General features: G+C 39.7%; 1 protein-coding gene across 3 annotated transcripts in view; it reads right to left on the bottom strand.

The window, feature by feature from the left end:
- NUP205 (nucleoporin 205) overlaps positions 1-14,384 on the bottom strand; it is an 86,211-nt gene that overhangs the window by 30,772 nt on the left and 41,055 nt on the right. For all 3 annotated transcript variants that reach the window (XR_007150132.1, XM_047848694.1, XM_047848696.1), the window contains exons 20-30: positions 13,565-13,646; positions 12,854-13,018; positions 12,419-12,543; positions 7,570-7,684; positions 5,476-5,625; positions 4,838-4,909; positions 4,089-4,246; positions 3,505-3,585; positions 2,531-2,722; positions 1,739-2,006; positions 1,550-1,648 (exon numbers count right to left, since the gene is read on the bottom strand). Coding sequence is in view for 2 of the 3 variants with exons in the window: in XM_047848694.1 (XP_047704650.1) it covers positions 1,550-1,648; positions 1,739-2,006; positions 2,531-2,722; positions 3,505-3,585; positions 4,089-4,246; positions 4,838-4,909; positions 5,476-5,625; positions 7,570-7,684; positions 12,419-12,543; positions 12,854-13,018; positions 13,565-13,646 (1,507 nt within the window). In the remaining variant the exon portion in view is untranslated. The remainder of the gene's footprint in view (positions 1-1,549; positions 1,649-1,738; positions 2,007-2,530; positions 2,723-3,504; positions 3,586-4,088; positions 4,247-4,837; positions 4,910-5,475; positions 5,626-7,569; positions 7,685-12,418; positions 12,544-12,853; positions 13,019-13,564; positions 13,647-14,384) is intronic.

The following is a 14,384-nucleotide window of genomic DNA, read 5'->3' as shown; positions in this document are numbered from 1 at the left end:
AGGTTCTCAGACGGGTATCGGAAGTCCATTATCAAAAGGTGCTTATGACAAGTTCTTAAATAGCAGGACATTTCTGGTGTAGAGTATTATACATTCATTTGCTGAATGGCTAAAAACATTTTTCATATCTGGAGACCAAAAAGTCCAGATTATTACTCTTAATTAACAATGCTAATTAAGGGTGCCTGGGTGGCTCAGTCAGTTGAGCGTCCAACTTCGGCTCAGGTCATGATCTCATGGTTTGTGAGTTCGAGCCTCGCGACGGGCTCTGTGCTGACAGCTCGGAGCTTGCAGCCTGCTTTGGATTCTGTGGCTCCATCTCTGTCTGCCCCTCCCCCACCTGTACTCTGTCTCTCAAAAATAAATAAATGTTAAAAAAAATTTTTTTAATGCTAATTTTATTTTAGAAAGTGGGATTTATCAATATTTTAAATAGGCATTACCTTTGACCAAGAAATTCTACCTCTTGGAATTTATTCAAGAAACACGTCACATTAGTACAAAAAGATATAGGTACACTATTGATGAGGGTTTAGACTGGCAGAAAGCCATTTGGTAGGAGCTTTTTTCTTTTTTTTTTCATAGAGCACTCACACAAGTGGGGGAGCGTTATAGGGAGAGGGAGCAAGAGAATCTTAAGCGGGCTCCATGCTGAGTGTGAGGCTAGATCTCACAACTGTGAGATCATGACATGAGCTGAAATCGAGAGTCAGATGCTCAACTGACTGAGCCACCCAGGCGCCTCTGGTAGAATCTATTAAAATAAAAATGCGCATAGTCTTTCACATGGAAATTTTACCATGAAGCATTCTTCTTGAAAAATACAAAGGCATATAACAGAACATTTGATGCAGCATATTTGTGACAGTAAAAATTAGAAACAATGGAAGTGTCTATGAATAATGCAAATGGTTAAATAAACATTACTTCCGTATTACAGAACAACGGAGACATCTGAAAAGATTCAACTAGATATGCATCGTGATGCTCTGCAAAGGGGAGAAAGACATGTACACGCTATGTACAGCAGACTGTTCAGTGGGACCAGAGAAAGAGAGGGAATTAAAAACGCATACAAGCTAAAGTGGTATTTGAGGGTTTTTTTTTTTTACAGTACTCATGTACTATCATCTTAATTTTAAAAACTACACATTCATGGGGCACCTGGGTGGCGCAGTCAGTTAAGCGTCCGACTTCAGCCAGGTCACGATCTCGTGGTCCGTGAGTTCGAGCCCCGCGTCAGGCTCTGGGCTGATGGCTCGGAGCCTGGAGCCTGTTTCCGATTCTGTGTCTCCCTCTCTCTCTGCCCCTCCCCCGTTCATGCTCTGTCTCTCTCTCTGTCCCAAAAATAAATAAAAACGTTGAAAAACTACACATTCTTCCTCGACTTCACATAAGTGCTTTCATGATTCCATAAAGACTCATTTATTACAGCTTTACTTAGCCAAAAGATGGAAAACGGGTTTTGTTTTTTTTTTAACTTAATCTCTACAACAGAATCTCTAAAAATCTCTGAGACAGAAAAGATTAGAAATCTATCTGGTTCTACCTGCTTCTAATGTGTCTGGTTCATCTGGTCTCTGGGCGATCTGTAAGTAATACAACAAAGAGCCGTACAGGTGTGTCCTCACTCGCTGGAATCCGCCACCTAAGGAGATACAGAGTACAAACCCTATTTCAAATGAAAGTTAAAACAAACACAAAAGGTGTGATTTGTAAGAAATTTAGATGAAAAAACCTGTCTTCAAAATGAAGTCTAACAGTTTCTTCAATATGATGTGAAGCGAAGAGTCTCCAATAGAAGCAAAACCCACCACCGGGTTCTCTGCTGGAGAAGGTGACGCGAACGAGCTATCGAGCATAAAAGCGTAATGGGTCTCTCCAGGTCCCAAGACTAATGGTTGCTTCTGTTCAGTGCGAACGGCTTGGCTTAGGTGAGCAGTCAAGGTGAACACGGCACCTGCTACCACTGGCATTAACTCCTGCGCTGCTTCATCATCTAGTATCTTAAAGCAGAAAGACAAATCAGCTACAGTCATTAACAGGTTTTATATACACTGAGCTTTCACCTACCATTAAGAATATAAGAATGGAATGTCATTGATCAAAGAAAATAAAAGCTAATATATAGAAAAATTTAAATATGATACTGGTAACGTGTGTTCTTAACCAGAAGGGATTCCTATCAGGATTCCTTAGAGAGGTCTTTAATGTAAATTCACACAAGTGGTCACCCACCAGAGTGTCCCATTCAGTATGTCCGGAGTGGGATCCATCCGTGTATTTTTAAAAAGCTCCCTACGTAATTGTGATACATACTTTGGTTGAGAGCCATTACTGTACAGAAGACTTTCTCAAGGATCGCCTTAACACTGGCAATACACAACTCTATTTATTCCTAACATAAAAGGGTAAAAAAAAAGGATGGTGGGAAACTGTGTTTTTAAGTAGTATATAAAGATCTGTTCAGCAATACGGGAAGTAATTAGGAAGTAAGGAAGTTCAAGAAGCAATTTAGGAAGTACGTTACCTTATCATGCACATCTTGTAAGATGTCACGGATAATCAGTTGCCGATCCTCTGCCTGAATGAGGTCCTGGGGACAAGCGGTCAGTATAATCTCCACCAGCTGCCTCCATGACTCCAGCACATGCCGTTTTGCATGAAGACACTGCAGCAGCTTGTTTCTTCCTACCACATACTGAAGTATAGTGCTGATTTCCTAAAGCCACAGAAATTGAATCACAAGGTTAACAAATGGGCAGATAATGTCTTTTACCAAAAGGGTCCAATTTTAACTTTATCTTTTTTAGTAATCTCTACACCCAATGTGGGGCTCCAACTCACGTCCCTGAAATCCAGAGTGGCACGCTCCATCAACTGAGCCTGCCAGGTACCCCAACAGAGTCCTATTTTTCAAGAGTTATTTATTCTGTCAGTTAACCTGAACACATCTGTAGTATATTTAGGAAACCTTCCACATGCATGCCAGTCAGCAGAGGTGGTAGGGGTTTTTTAACCCCATTTTCTTTGTAGTATCTACTTACACTTACTCTAGAGCACTGGAATTGCCTAAAACTCAAGTTCAAGGGCATGTCTCCCTGACATATCTTTTATTTCTTTGCTTCTTGCTTTGGCCTAGCCACCTGTGTTTCCATGTGTGTGGTTCTTCTCACCTGACCTCTAACCCACTGCTCCCCACCTGTGATGAAAAACCACTCTCTCTTCCCTCACCGACAGAGAACAAGGGAAGTCTAATACACAATATGGACAGGTTGCAAATCCTAAACTAGCCTAGCAGAAAAAAAAATGCTACTTACTCTGGCACCCAGATATTAACTTCAGTTTAGTTTACAAGTTTTAAAATCAAAAATGGAAGATTCCATTAAGGTTTAATTTCAAGTAAACTAACTGATGAACTACAAGTCAATTTACAGTTTTGTCTTCTAACTGGCAGTTAAATAGGTAGAAGATTCAAACTAACAAGTTCTCAATAGGGCTTACCTCCATCAGGAGAGGTCTCTGTCCTATGGCTGCCATACCCTGGAGGGCATTTACTTCAGCTACAAGGACTCTATGAAGAAGCTACAGAATTGAGAAGAGAGTGAAAAATCAGACCATTTCAGAATAATAACCTCTAGCAATTACTATAAACTGCCTTAGTGGAAACAGTTTTGGATACCTCTATATATAATCTATAAGTGACTCTGTTAGGTCTCCAGTCAAAAACATTAGGTGTCCCTCACATTACTGAGTGGGACCAAGGAGCCTCTGTGGCAGGGAAGTTGGCGCCAATGCCCTTGGATATCTTCTTCCTATTAGTGAGACCATTACCAGTTACCTGGTAGAGAGTAAAACCATTCCATAGCTAGGTGGCATGACTACTATCAGGAAGGTGATGGGGAACCTTTTAAAGAGGTAAAGCTAGTGTCGCCTATTCTGTTTCATTTCCCTGCTGTTAGAAAAGTGAAAACCACAGTCTAATAAACCAATAGCCTTATCAGAAAACAACTGCATGGTTCTCTTTTTGTCTGAGGACTCAAAGTCTAAACCACTTGATACTGCACACACTTTAAAACAATCCTTACCTTGACGTTGCAGACTGTCTGTCCCCGTAAATTCTTGTGTTCACAGTTAGCAATAACTTGCTCGATCTGGGCCCGATCAAAGAAATCCAACTGCAAAGGCTCAGGGATCTCCTGACTGAAGTCAATCGAGTCAAGAATGCTTAGAATCTTTCGACGTACTAGAAAAAATAGAAAGTGGTTCGATTTTATTTGGGACGGTGAGGAGAAGAGCAAACCGTTGTACTCAGCTCACTCTCAAAGATAGTGCTAGGTTCAATAAAGGGAGTTGAGGGGGTACCTGGGGGGCTCAGTCGGTTAAGCGTCCAACTCTTCATTTTGGCTCAGGTCATGATCTCACGGTAGTGAGATCGAGCCCCGAGTCAGGCTCTGTGCTGAGCATGGAGCCTGCTTGGGATTCGCTCTCTCTCCCTCTCTATCTGTCCTCCCAGCTTACGCTCGCACTTTCTCTCTCAAAACAAATAAATCAACGTTGGGGGGGGGGGGGGGGGGAAAGGATGTTAAGCCCAGAAATGGAAAACTGTGTTGAAATCTAAATGTGATTTTATTTCTAATACATCCATTTGCAAAAAAATTCTTTCCCATTCATTCATCCTAGTTATAAAAAAGTTATTTTTGAATGACAACTAATCCTTTCTACAGCTCTTCTATGCCAGTTCAGAATTTGCAGATACAGGTGTCATAATTATCTCTTCAAATTTAAGCAATTTAACATATACCTATAAATTTATTATAGATTCAAAGGGTTTTACCTTTTGTAGCAGTGTCAAAGTGAAGGAACCCAGAGACAGACCTATTTTCATCTTCTATTCCTCCTTCACCATCTGTTAGAGCATCAATAATAACAGATCAGGAAAAACAACAACATACTCATAAAATTCATTTGGAAATAACAAGGTTTTTTTTTTTCTAGATCACTGTTGCTAGGTTAGAGAGCCCTCTGCAAATGGATAATTGAAATGCAAAGATGATGAGAACTTACCAACATTCATATAATTCTTTCTGTCCCCAGGAGATCCACTTCACAATTGTAAAGAGGATAATCAGAACTCCCAAAGAGGCAAGACCCATTCCCACCAATGCGATGATTAGAAAAGCTTATGTTTAATTTGCATGTATAACACACATTAAAATACCTTGGGTCATCCTGGCTCAGTGTGGCAAACTCCACTGAATATTTGAATATAGCAGAACGCGGATGCTTCCAACAATAATCAAATAGCAATTATGGGATGAATTTAAAAATTTTGCGTTTTAAGGAAAAAAATTCTAAAGACGGAAAGAACTTGTTTAGCCTACAATCACACGCTAAGCGCAAGACTGCGGCGCATGCCTTCACACGGACCGGTCAGCAGCACAAGAGAACAAATGGCAACATGTACACACTCACCTGAGTACGGTCTCACAGGCATGTCGTCCAGTAAGAGATGTAGGAGCCTCTGGGTATGTGACCGCTGACGATTCAGAGAAGTTACCCGTAGTTCTATTGAGGCAGTCTTCATTAGCCATGACATCTGGTTCAGCATAGACATTTCATACTCTGCAAGTTAAATACATGAGTTTAGTTTCCTAGAGTATGATAACAGGATCGTAACAGATCTAAATTTCTTAACTCGTCAGGTATTTGCTCATGTAACAGACTCCAAAATTTATGAAACTTGGCATCATAATAATTTATCACCCTGGAAGAAAATTAAAAAAGCAAAAACAGATGCTAAGAGAAAAAAAATAAGCACGTCCATGTCTATAAAGATGAGCCAAAGCAAATGAAGACCAAAAGAGAATCAATTTTCCATTACCAGGATAATTTCACACTTATCTATAAAATTCTAAGTCTGTCCTACTTTGACATTAACAGACTTCATACTTAAAAACAAACACTAATTCTCAAATATATAACTTGTAAAAAAAAAAAAAAGCCCTAATATGCAGTTTGACTTTTATTTCATAAAACAAATACCCAATGCATAATTTTATGATCTCTCTTAAGATAATCCAGGACATGTGATTTCACATATAATTAGGGTTGGTCTTCACAGCATAGCAGCCGCAGTCCTGCACTACCCTACGGCTGTGGGCCTCAGAAAGGGCTACAAGCTGACCAAGAGCATGAGAAAGCTGAGGCACAGCCACCAAGGGCACCTCACCAAGCACTCCAAGCTCACACGGGACATGAACTGAGAGGTTTGTGGCTTCACCCCACAAAAGCAGTGTAGTGTGCGGCTGCTCAAAGTCTCCAAGGGCAGGGGGGCTCTCAAGTTCATCAAGAAAAGGGCAAGGACACGCATAAGCACCAAGAAGAGGAGAAGAACTTAGCACATCCTGGCAGCCGTGAGCGAAGTGGCTGTCGCGAAGGACTGAGCCCCTCCCCACTCTGCGCACACTGAAACGCTTCCAGAAACAAAACCAAAAATGAAACCTGAAATCAGGACTGGGAATCACTTATACAAGTTTCTGACTCCACAATTTTTAATATGCCTGATTTAAAGTCCTAAATTCTAACAGTATAAACATAAAACACACCAAATAGTACTACAACCACCACCCCTACCACCACAGTAACAGGCAAAACTCGTTTTTTTTTTTTTAAAACTAGGTTGGTTTTTAAAAGACAGATACAGTAAGAGACAAAGCACTAACTTTTCTTTCTAATTAGGTATAAAGGAGGGTTGCTTAAAAAGCTTATAATATAAACAGATCTTAGAATTAAAAATAAGACATGCTTATTATGAAAATGAAGCGAAAAATGTTTGTCATTAGATAATTCCCAAAGTTCTCTTTCATCACTCTAAAACGTGGATTAGAAGCAGATAATTACTAGTAATAAAAATTTATTATGAAATCCGTGAGCTTACACTTCCCAGAACATAAATAAAATACAAAAAAAAAAAACCAAAAAAAAAAAACCTTAAAAAAACTCCATGGACTGTAACTGTCTAGATATAAATCGAATTCAGAAAATTGTTACAAATTGATCAGAAAGAAAATTATATAACGTAGAATCCTATAAAAGAGAGGTAGCCTGGGATTGCGTTGGTCAGGTCAATAAACTCAGTTATTTCCACTATCCTTAGCTTTCTATTTCTCGTTTCAAGATCTCAAGTGGTTTCAATAAGTACACAAGAAACAAAAGTAAAACAAGACATTTTAATTAAACACCGTCACTCAAAAAATCTGAATTTCCAGAATCTTCTCAGATAAATATTTTCTTATCTCTTCAACACAATTTAAAAATTTTATTTGGTAGTATAAGGATCAAATTCCATCCCTGACAAGCTATTTTTAAATAACTTTATGCCAACAGCTAGAACATGAGGCTTCTCAGTGACAAATTACAAAAGCAACCCAAAATAACGAAAAAAGCAAAGTAACAAAATGAAACGGAATTCCACAAATACTGTAACTGCTACCCTGAATGTTATATAAATAAAACCACATAGACTTCACAAATTAGTTATAACAATATGGGAAAATAATGTCCTACCTTTGTTAGAAAAAGGTAAATGTTGCAACTGTGAAAATAAGAAATCCTGGCTGGTTCTCAAGTACCTCATAGTAGGACCAGATGTATCAGAGCATGCACACAACTGATATATCACCTAAAGAGTTAAAATGAAGTAAAAAAAATCCACAAATCACTTCTTTTGTGTTATAAATTATAAGTTAAAAGGTGAACTTAGATTTACTAAACAGAAGCTAAGACCCATCAATAACTTAAGAAAAATGGATAAACACAGATGCTCAGTTATAAGCAATCATTAGCACCCCAACTCAAGAATACAGATTGGAATAGTGCTGATGACATTATTATACAACTCATGTTTAAGTCAACCTCAGTATGTTTATTAATACATATAGTTAATTAAAAAAGTATAGTAAAATAGTTAAGTATTTTAACTATTACTAATAACAAATCACTTGGAAGTAACTTCTAAAAAATTTTTTTAGCGTTTTAATTCACTTTTTGAGAGGCAGAGAGAGACAGAGCACGAGCAGAGGGGCAGAGAGAGAGGAAGGCACAGAATCTGAAGCAGGCTCCAGGCTCCATTCTTTTTGATCCGACGCGTAGCACAGAGCCCAAAGCAGGGCTCGAACCACGAGCCGTGAGATAATGACATGAGCCAACATCGGCCACTTAACTGACTGAGCCAACCAGGCACCCAGGAAATAACTTCTAAAAACCATACTTAATTTAGTTGAACCTTAGGAAGGTAATAAACTTACCAGGATTGAAGTAATCAAAAAAATTACAAAGAAATCCAGATTCAACTAAATAACAAATATAAACTCTAAATTAAATAAAAATTTAACAGAAAATAATAGAATTGGGGATAAAGGCTGCTTTTTGTATAAATATAAGAAATACCTATAACATATATAAAACTCTCCATTAGGTATATGAGTATCATATACCTAAATAGATAAAACAGCAAAAAACATTTGAGAGGAAGGAAAAAATATATAGCCCACCATCAAAAATTGTCCATCCTTTTTAGTGATAAAAAAATTAAGGGGCACCAGCATGGCTGAGTCCATTAAGTGTCTGACTTTGGCTCAGGTGATTATCTCAGTTTATAGGTTCAAGCCCCTTTTCGGGCTCTCTGCTGTCAGCACAGAACCTGCTTTCGATCCTCTGTCCCTCTCTTTCTCTGCCCCTCCCCTGCTTGCACTCCCTCCCTCTCTTTCTCTCTCAAAAATAAATAAACATTAAAAATAAAAATTAAGGCCTCACTGGCTCAGTCAGTAGGGACTGCTACTCTTAATTTCGGAGTTACATGAGTTTAAGCCCTACATTGGGTATGGATCGTACTATAAATAAATACATACATACATACATACATACATACGTACATACATACATACTCAGTCAATAAGGCAGGCCTCTTAATGTAAACAGCAAAATTTTTAACTATAAAAAGCAAATCCTGGAGTGCCTGGGAGGCTTAGTTGGTTAAGCATCAACTTCAGCTCAAGTCACAATCTCACGGTTCATGAGTTCGAGCCCCACATCAGGCTCTCTGCCGTCAGTGAAGAGCCTGCTTCAGATCCTCTGTCCCCACCCCCCTCTTTCTCTGCCCCTCTCCCACTCATGCTCTCTCTCTCAAAAATAAATAAAACATTAAAAAAGCAAATCCTAGTATTTGGCAAAGTGGTAGTGAAAACTTTCATTTGTGAAAGATTTATTTTATAAATACTTATTAGATGCTTTCCATGTAAAAGGAATTTTAAATTCATCTGTTATTGGCACTACTTAATGCATACTATAATTGTCAAGATTACTTGCAAATTAAAATCTGAAGTCATGGGGCACCTGGCTATTTAATTATCAGTCGATGAAAATGTCGGGACAGAGGCTTGCAGGGTTCTAACCTACGTTTTCCCTGGGAGCAATGGTTCAATATTCGCCAATTCAGTGTTCACTGTCAATTTATAAAACCAGTAATGACAATCAACTGCAAAACCATGTCTGAAATTATATTCTTTTTTTAAATGTTTATTTATGTATTTTGAAAGAAAGAGAGAGAACGAGTGGGAAAGGGGCAGAGAGAGAGCGGGAGAGAGAGAATCCCAAGCAGGCTCTGCACTGTCAGCACATAGCCCGGCATGGGGCTTGACCTCACGAACTGAGATCATGACCTGAGCCAAAACCAAGAGTTGGACACTTAACTGACTGAGCCACCAAGGCACCTCTGGAATTATATTCTTAAAATAAACAAAAAACAACAAAAGTAACTAAAGGTGTTTGTTAGAGCAAAGTAAAAACTTGGATATAATGTACAGAAAGTTCATACAGAGAGGGGGAAAGGACACAAAACTCTCAGCTGAATGTAACTATACAAACAGGTATACACAAGGAAGAAAGATAAGAACACAAAGTAAAAACTTAAATAGTTCTACTGCAGATGCATGTTGTCTTTCAAATAGCTTTGACATTATTTTTGATACTCTATTAACAAATAAAAATTTGATAAGCTGATAATGAACGTCTTCAAACAAAACAAAATCAGTCAATCGTATCAGATGATCAGTTAAGAAGATACAAGGATAGAGGCTCAAAGATGTGGGACAAGTAATATATTAGAGGAAGGACACAGAAAAGGAGTTCCCAAAGCACTACTAGCCATTTTACAAGCATGTGCCTAAAAACCTCCCTAGTTCCCAAGACCAGGCAAGAAAAATGTCCATCCTGAGAGGAGAGAGCACAGGTCTAGGCTCAATCTCAACTTCTGTACCTAGAAAGTCGCATACTGCCAGGAGAGGAAGGTATCAGTAAGGTCCAAACTAGTTCCCTTTGCTACAATCAGAGTTATCTAAACTCACAAGCTCTTCAAAGTTTGAATTTTTTTTCTGAAGCAGAGTGAAGTATAAACCTATAGGTGAAGGAAGCATCTTTCATGAAAAATGGAGCAGTGCCTCATTAAAATGCAGATTCTGACTCAGCAGCCTGGAGTGGGGCCTGAGATTCTGCTCTAACAAGCTCCCAGGAGTGCTGCTGCTGAGGCTGGACCACGCTTGGAGTAGCAAAGTCACAGAGCATATGTAATAAGCTGGCAGACTGCTGGTACAGACATGCTTCCTTTGGCCAGTACAGTGTATTAAAAACAAGAGAATCTGGCAAACCGGGACCCACATGCTGACATGGTGAAAACTAGCAGTGCACGTGCTTCCCGGTCCGCCAGATCCTCCTCCTCCTCCTCCCTCTCCCAACCTTTTTGTCTTACATCTGGCTTCATTCACTTACTTCACCTGCCTAACTCCTTTAGCCTAGATGATTAAGCTTATCGACTACTTCTATCTAAATATGTCGAATTCTGTAATGCTGTTAAAATGTACATCAAGTTGATTCCCCCATTAAGGAAGAATTCATTTTGATTCTAGTACTTACAGTGAAGGGCTGTCTGGACAGCCAGAAGATAGAAGAAACTAGAAGGGAATTACAAAAAGAGAAACAGGAGAATAAAGAAAAACATCCAGCTCGCTATAGGTCAACGATGCCTTTCTTATGGCAATGTAAACCAAGGCGCTACTGAAATTGAGAAGTTAGTCGCATCCTATAAAGCCTAGTTCTTAAAACACCAAATGAATGAAACAAGAAATAATCATAAGTGAACACAAGCAAAGCAGAGGTTCTCATCCTAGTTTAAACAACTGGACTTTCTACCACCCTACTAGCTCCAGAGCTGCAGGATTCACATGGTTCTTAAAAAGTGCTTTCGGGGGTGCCTGGGTGGCTCAGTCGGTTAAGCGGCCAACTTCGGCTCAGGTCATGATCTCATGGTCAGTGGGTTCGAGCCCCGCGTCGGGCTCTGTGCTGACAGCTCAGAGCCTGGAGCCTGTTTCAGATTCTGTGTCTCCCTCTCTCTCTGACCCTCCCCCGTTCATGCTCTGTCTCTCTCTGTCTCAAAAATAAATAAATGTTAAAAAAATTAAAAAAAAAAAAAAAGCACTTTCGGGGGCGCCTGGGTGGCAGTTAATAGTCAGTTAAGCTAACAGGTAATAGTTCAATGTCTAACTCTTGGTTTCGGCTCAGGTCGTGATCTCACAGTTCGTAAGTTTGCGCCCCATTTTGGGCTCTGTGCTGGTAGTGAGGAGTGTGCTTGGGATTTTCTCTCTCTCTCTAGGTCTCTGCCCCTCCCACTCTCTCTCTCTCTCTCAAAATAAACTTAAAAAAAAAAAAAGGTACTTTCACCCACATCTTACATTCTCAGTTAAGCCTCATAACAACCCACTGCACAAACTAAAAAACTCAACAGAAGTTTTGTGACATGCCCAAGAATCAAAGGTCTTCTGACCCAAATCCACTGCTGTCTTCACCAAAAAGAAACAACATGCAATAGAACCACTGGAAACTTTCTACACTAGCAGGTCAAAATCCACCTCGAATTTCCTCTCATTTTTCTTTTCTTTTTTTTTTTTTTTTTTAATGTTTTATTTATTTTTGACAGAGAGAGAGAGAGACAGAGCATGAGCAGGGGAGGGTCAGAGAGAGAGGGAGACACAGAATCCGAAGCAGGCTCCAGGCTCTGAGCCATCAGCACAGAGCCCGATGCGGGGCTCGAACTCACAGACCGTGAGATCATGACCTGAGCCGAAGTCGGACACTCAACCGACTGAGCCACCCAGGCGCCCCTTTCTCTCATTTTTCAAGTGAGCAACACATAGGATCTGGGGGTCTCTGCTTTATGGATTTAATTTATATATGAAAGACAAGGCAAACTACCAGATAAACTCATTTCAACTCAAGTCTTATTGTTATACTTCTGCATCTGTGATATATTCAAGCATCTAGTTAAATTTCTTCTGAGTGCTATGAAGTGCAGCCTTCTGTATACCTGGTAACATAGCTCAGCGAGTTGAGGAGATTCTCTCACTGCCACTGGACCTGTTCTCCCTTCAGTTCCTTTCTCCAAGATGTTTAAAATGGCATGAAGGCATGTTCGAGGGCAACCTAAGACTCCTACGTGAAACCAAAAAGAAATTCAACTTTTAAATTTCTGCATTAAAACATTAAAATACCTTTAGAAAAGTTAAATTCCATAAACATATGTTCTACTGTAAACACCCTTTCAAATACTGACACCGAAAATTAATGAATGCTAATTTTCCAAGGCTTAATTTGTCCAGACTTGTTCTAAGTCCTAAAGATTGACCTACCACATGACCTCTCACTTTCAGTGAATTATCCCATGAGTCCAGAACTCAATGAATGATCACTTAGCTAAACAAATACGACAAGAAAGAAATGTCTGTGTGTCTTATGGCTGTACCTGGGTCCTGTAGGTTTGTGGTACTGACAGGCTTCTTCAATTCAAAGCCCAACAGGTAGAGAGCAAGATTGGGTGGATTGCGCTCCAGAGAGGTTATGAGAAGATTCAAGATGTGGATTCTTGTTTCCTGACGGATTCCAGCTAGTTTCTTCTCAAGTTCTGATCCTTCATGTGGAAACCCACAAAACAAAATTACAAAACAAAACAAAAATCAACATAAGCCACATTTAAATATATATAGCTTGCATTCCAAACCTCCATGTTTTTCTTCAAGTTTACCTCATTAGCCATCACAGTGAGTTCACATTTGTTGAAGAGGTTTCCACAAAACCTTACAGGTTTGTACCAGCAGATTTCCAAACTTCTCTATCATCGCCAATAGACAGTTAACAGTTTTCTTTATATTAAGTATTTATATAAAGTAAAAAATGAATACATTAATATAAGACATACCCTCTTCTAGGGGCGCCTGCATGGCTCAGTCGGTTAAGCGTCCGACTTCAGCTCAGGTCATAATCTCACAGCTCGTGAGCCTGAGCCCTGCTTCGGGCTCTGTGCTGACAGCTCAGAGCCTGGAGCCTGCTTTGGATTCTGTTTCTCCCTTTCTCTCTCTGCCCCTCACCCACTCACACTCTGTCTCTGTCTCTGTCTCTCTCTCAAAAATATACAAACATTTAAAAAATTAAAGGAAAGAAAGAAAGAAAGACATACCCTCTTCTAGACGTACAAATTCTTCTGTGTCTTCACTATCCAAACATTCCACAAATCCAGCCATCAACTTCTGACTTACACTCTGGAGTCATATAAAGATTTGTTAAAAGACAAATTTATAAAGTTCTTTAATAATGTGAGAGAAACTATGATAAATGTGATATACATTCACAAACATTTGTCTCTAAAGAAAAAAGGCAAATCTCGGGGCGCCTGGGTGGCGCAGTCGGTTAAGCGTCCGACTTCAGCCAGGTCACGATCTCGCGGTCCGTGAGTTCGAGCCCCGCGTCGGGCTCTGGACTGATGGCTCAGAGCCTGGAGCCTGTTTCCGATTCTGTGTCTCCCTCTCTCTCTGCCCCTCCCCCGTTCATGCTCTGTCTCTCTCTGTCCCAAAAATAAATAAACGTAGAAAAAAAAAAATTAAAAAAAAAAAAAGAAAAAAGGCAAATCTCTAAAGTATTTAGGTTTCAGTTACACTTTTAATAGGAAACTCAGTTCCTGAAATAGTAGTAAGTTAGCTCTCTATAGAAATAATTGAAGAAACAAAATTTTCTTTAAATGTTTATTTATTGTGAGGGAGAGAGAGAGAGTGCAAGCAAAAGTGGGGGGGGGGGGAGAGAGAGAGAGAGAGAGAGAGAGAGAGAGAGAGAGAGACGGAGGGAGGGAGACAGAGAGAATCCCAACACAGGGCTCGATGTCACAGGCGTGAGATCATGACCTGAGCTGAAATTAAGAGTCAGATGCTTAACCAACTGAGCCACTCAGGTGCCCCAAGAAACAAAATTTTTAACACTTTCTCGGTTTCAAAACTTGCTTCCCC

The sequence above is a fragment of the Prionailurus viverrinus genome, chromosome A2, assembly GCF_022837055.1.
Source record: "Prionailurus viverrinus isolate Anna chromosome A2, UM_Priviv_1.0, whole genome shotgun sequence".
NCBI lineage: Eukaryota > Metazoa > Chordata > Mammalia > Carnivora > Felidae > Prionailurus > Prionailurus viverrinus.
This window is presented reverse-complemented; position numbering and strand designations above follow the sequence as displayed.